Raw genomic sequence first — 4,964 nt, 5'->3', positions numbered from 1 at the left:
ATGAAGAGTTATGGTGCAGCAATATCTAAAAAAGACAGAGGGAACTACATAGACCATGATCCTTTGCTCCATTTCAGTGTCGACTACAAGAAGAAATAACAGTTCTAAGCACTTTTAAGGTTCTTTGGATTAAGTCTTGTCAAGGCACTTTAAGAGGAAAAAGTAGCATATTAACACTTTTAGCTCTTTAACCTCCACAAAATATCGCAATATGACAATATTGTATTGTGAGACTTGGATATCGTTACACCCCTATACTATACCAATAATACAGACAATTATTTTATTTTTGAATAGATTCATTGTTTAGTTTATTTGACTACCTTTACTACTTTACTATATTTAATTTATTTATTTTTGTAATTAAATGTAGTCACACTTTTGGACAAATGTGTGTACTTTCTCCACACAAATTAGTTTTTGTAATAACTTTTTTTTCCACAGCTCAAGATCTCTCGCTTTGACCAGCAGTCCTTGAGCTCAGCAGATATGCGTGAGTCTGTGTGGATTGAGATAACTCAGACCTCCATGGACACTGGTGAGCCCACGTCTCTCTCACGTCCGGTGCCTGAAGACGGGATTGTCCGCGTGAGCTTCAGATTACAGGCTGAAGTAGAGGCGCTTTTTATTCAGGTGAGCATTTTGATTTAAATGGTATGTGGATCCTCAGGGGGGAGGCCAGTGTTCGGCAGTTTCACAGTGTAAGATGAGTAGTTTCAGTATAGAACAAAATATCGCCCTCCCTAAAATGTTTCAATGAGTAAACATGTCGTTGTGAAAAGGTTTTGTTATTTTTACAAACAGGCAAGATTCCACTCCAGCGTTGTTGCTATAAATCTCTCCAGAATTCACCCATCTCCAAGTGCTTCCTATATCCAGATCTCTCCAATAACTCCCACACAGGTATCCTCAAGATGCACTTTTCCTTAATCAAAAATCCAAACCTGTAGAGTACACACATTTGTTTTTTTTTTCTGTTACACATACTGCATTTTTAATCCATAATTTCAGATAGGATCACCTGTTCAGATCACCTTGGAGAGCTCAGTCGAGCCTAAACTGCTTCACTACGTGGTATGTGTCACGTCATTTTTTAATAAGTCTTTTCTTTAGTAAGCACAATACAGTTCTATACAGTAAAGTTCACTCAGAATTTCTCATGTCCCTGTGCCATTGTGTGCTCTTCCAGGTGAAATCCAGGGGGCAGGTTGTGGCTGCTGGGACAAAGACATTTGGTTCTTTCTCTCTGACTCCCACAGCAGCCTGGGTCCCTCAGGCCTGTGTGACTGTCTACTGTGTCCTCGCTAACGGGGAGATCATGAGTGACACCGCAGATCTTCTGGTCAAACAGCAAGAGGTATATGAAGTGTGATATATTAATTAGCTTGTGCCTACTTTTTTCTACTAATGCACTTACCGTATTTACTAAAGACAGTGGAGTAAATAAACTATTAATAAATGCTTCGCAGTTAGTCAACTAACAGCTGAATAACAAGTAGCTGACATTTCCAATTTTCAATTACCCATTAATAAGTGATTGTTTAACAAAAGTGTTATGTGTTATGTACTGTATATCATTGTTTCCCAAAGACTGGATTGCGACCCTCAGGTGAGTTGCAAGAGATTTTTTTTGGGTCGCCTGATCTGCTGCTGCCCTCTCCTCCTGCACCCCGGATAGGAACGCACTACAAAAACACAGACAGGCCCACCTGTCTCATTAGAAATGTTCAAATGTTAAGACATGTTTTGTATAATTTCTAATCTTTTTGTAATTATTTATTTTGTTCCAATATTGCTGGTTCAATTGAATGTTGAAAAAAAAAAAAAAAAAGGGCTACATTTAATGTCCAAATAGACGACTTATGGGTCCTTTTATTGCTGGTTCAGTGACTGTTTTTCATTGTTTAGAATTTGAGTAATACTAATTGTTCAGAGAGACACGATCACTCAGTCAACAATAAAATATCCTCATTAATGTTCCATAATGATCAAATCTACCTTTATTTTGTGATTTACGAATAATGTCTATTGACTTGGGTTGCGTTTGTGACTTTTAAAATATGGGTCCCCAGAACAAAAGTTTGGGAAACATTGCTGTATATGAATCAGTTAGTGCTTTAGCCTCACAGCAGTTTGAGAGTTTGAGTCCTGAGTAGTGCTGGTCCTTTCTGTGTTTCAGTTTGCATGCTGTCCCAGTGTCTGCATAGGGTTCTTCCAAGTGCTCTGAATTTCCCTACCACAAAAAACAGGTCCCCTCTGGAGGAAGGACCTGCCTGAAAATGAATCTAAATCTTTGTGGGACTACCCTGGTTAAATAAAGAATAAATAACAAGAAACAAGATTTTTTTTTTTTTTTTTTTTTTTTTACATGTGTGTTTCTTTTAGATCTCTCTCAACTGGAGCAGTAAGGCAGCCCAGCCAGGGGAGCAGGTGACCATCAGTGTCACTGGGCCTGACAGTGGCTCTCTGGTGGGCATCGTCATCATGGGCATGCACGACTCTGCTCCAGAGGTTTCCACACACTTTGAAGTGGAACAGGTAAGCTTACAAGGTTTACTTGCCATTTTCTTTTATTTGTAGGAATACAAATAATATATTTAAATGTGTTTGTTTAACCAGAGGATAAGTCTTCATTAAGTACCTATAAGATTCATATAAGGTTTTGTTATCTATGCAAATCCTAAACCATTCACCCAGGCTGTAACGTATATGCCTCCTTTGTATGGAATTGACTCTGGTTTACTATAATATGGTCATTCTGGTGCAGGGTTCCAGGCTTAGCTCCAGGGCTATTGATATGATAGCAGATAATTGTGCAATTGACACTCTGCTCTTTGTATTCCTTACACCACACTCCATTGCTTGACACATATTTTTAGACTAAACACTTGTTGTTTGTGTTACTTGCTCCTACATTTCATCTACTAAAACTGATGACATTTTCTATCTCTTTATAAAGGAATGTTTTGTTCGGATGTTGACAAATGGGAAATTGTATAAAACCCAGTCATTTGATGGCTCTACCCAAGGTATAGTGAGGAAATTACCACTGTAGTAATCACGAAAAAATAATTCTGTTTTTCTAACCGAATGTCTTTTCTCTGGGATGCAGATATGATAGAGAAATACTGGTACCATTTTATGGATGGAGCTGAATCTCTGATGTGGTTAGATGCAACAATGGGGTACATAACCACCATCTGAAATATTCAAATGTATTCATAAAATGTATATATGAATATGTAATTATTATGCACATCATTTTTCAGTGATACTACGTGGACGAGTGAGAAAATAACAGTACCAGATGGTGTGAACTCCCTCAGAGCTGCAGCTTTCGTCATGTCACAAAAACACGGACTGGGCTTCACATCACAGAAAGTAAATATTATTAACTATATTTTTTAATAATGTTTTTGGATAGGGTTTATCAGGTGAACTGTAAATGTGTGGGGTTACGTCAAACAGGCCTTTCACAATATAAGCCTCTAAACCCTGCGACTTATACAACAATGTGGCGAATATATGGATGGATTATTTGTTTGGCACATTGTCCATTCGTATATACGGTCTATGGTTTGTAAACAGTAGATGTGCGTGCAGCCTGAGTGCAGAAAATGCCACTGTCTGTGCGGTTTACATGAGGTTGCAACATTAGCCAGCCCTGTTGATAAAATAAGTTCTGATGCTAAATGAACATGAGTGAGTGGGATGTGTTAAATAAAGGTGAGTGTGTAAATTATGAGAACACCTGTCTCCTACTGTCATAAAAGAAACTTTCACTTTCATAGAAGCAAATTGCCATCATTGACATGGACCTGCCAGCAGAGGGCGATGTAGCGCAGGTAAAGTGTAAACCAGCCCGAGGCCCTCACAGTTCTTCTTTAACAGTCACATACCACTCCACTTTATACGGGTCTCACAGATAAACAGACACAGATTTCCTTTTTCCTATAAACAGCTCAAAACGTGCTCTGTCCTGGTCTCTGGTCTGAATCTACAGTGACACAAGAAAAGAACACATTTTAAGATGCACTGTGTAATCTTCTGCAGTCTTTTTGTCTCCATGGAGATTTTAATGCTTTAGTTAAAACTGTCCACAATAAATGGTCACATTTTTCTATAGTGCTTTTCCATCTTCAAGGCACACAAAGTACTTTACAGCAAGGAACCACTCATTCACACACGCCCTCACACACCAGTGTACACAGACACTGGGGGCACGGTGGGATAAGTGTCTTGCCCAAGGACACAACAACAGCATTCATCTGTGGGAGCTGGAATCACACCATCCAACCTGTGGGTCAGTGGATCTGACCACTCACAATGATGTTTATGTCAAGAGTGAAATTTGAACTGTCAACCAGATCAGTGGACGAACGCTCCACCATCTGCCGCCCAGTCTGTCTAAACACTACAGGTCTTATTTACTGCTTAAAGATATAATATTTGTTCTGTGAGCGAGATCGATTCTTCACACAGCAAAATGTGAAATGTTAAAGTTGACTCTTACAGAATCAACATTTTCTCAGGGTTTATATGAGTCCAATCTTTTCTAGAGTTAAGTTAACATTTTTGGAAAGGTTACTTAAATAACACTGGACCAAAGTTCCTGTTTAACCCCGAAATCAAGAGTTATATTAATGTTTTTGAGAGTAAACAGATAACACACAGAGGTGTTTTATTTTTACACTAAAATAAATGGACTAAACTTGGGGCTGGACTTGGACTTGAGGCCTGTGACTTCAGAGGACTTGCTGCTTCTTTTAAAATACATATATATTTTTAAAAAACACTTTTCTCTTTTCAGCTGATACATGCTGTGCTTGATTTTACAGAAACAAACTGGAACATGTCCCTCCCAGTTCTCTGTTACTTCGGATGGAACTGAAGTACTGAGATATGGTATCCTTAAATGTACTACAGTAATATACAGTACAATGCAGTATAATACATTATATGCA

General features: G+C 38.5%; 1 protein-coding gene across 1 annotated transcript in view; it reads left to right on the top strand.

The window, feature by feature from the left end:
* The window catches only part of LOC129408370 (CD109 antigen-like), a 19,957-nt gene extending 16,549 nt beyond the window's left edge, over positions 1-3,408 (top strand). The window contains exons 2-9 of the mRNA XM_055151894.1: positions 445-633; positions 805-903; positions 1,012-1,074; positions 1,190-1,357; positions 2,386-2,538; positions 2,960-3,029; positions 3,113-3,185; positions 3,270-3,408. Of these exons, the coding sequence (XP_055007869.1) occupies positions 445-633; positions 805-903; positions 1,012-1,074; positions 1,190-1,357; positions 2,386-2,538; positions 2,960-3,029; positions 3,113-3,185; positions 3,270-3,408 (954 nt within the window). The remainder of the gene's footprint in view (positions 1-444; positions 634-804; positions 904-1,011; positions 1,075-1,189; positions 1,358-2,385; positions 2,539-2,959; positions 3,030-3,112; positions 3,186-3,269) is intronic.
* Positions 3,409-4,964: the final 1,556 nt, after the last annotated feature.

The sequence above is a fragment of the Boleophthalmus pectinirostris genome, unplaced genomic scaffold (genome assembly GCF_026225935.1).
Source record: "Boleophthalmus pectinirostris isolate CB_2022bp ecotype Guang Dong unplaced genomic scaffold, ASM2622593v1 HiC_scaffold_16, whole genome shotgun sequence".
Classification (NCBI taxonomy): domain Eukaryota; kingdom Metazoa; phylum Chordata; class Actinopteri; order Gobiiformes; family Gobiidae; genus Boleophthalmus; species Boleophthalmus pectinirostris.
Note: the sequence above shows the minus strand (reverse complement) of the source record. Positions and strands in the feature narration are given on the sequence as shown.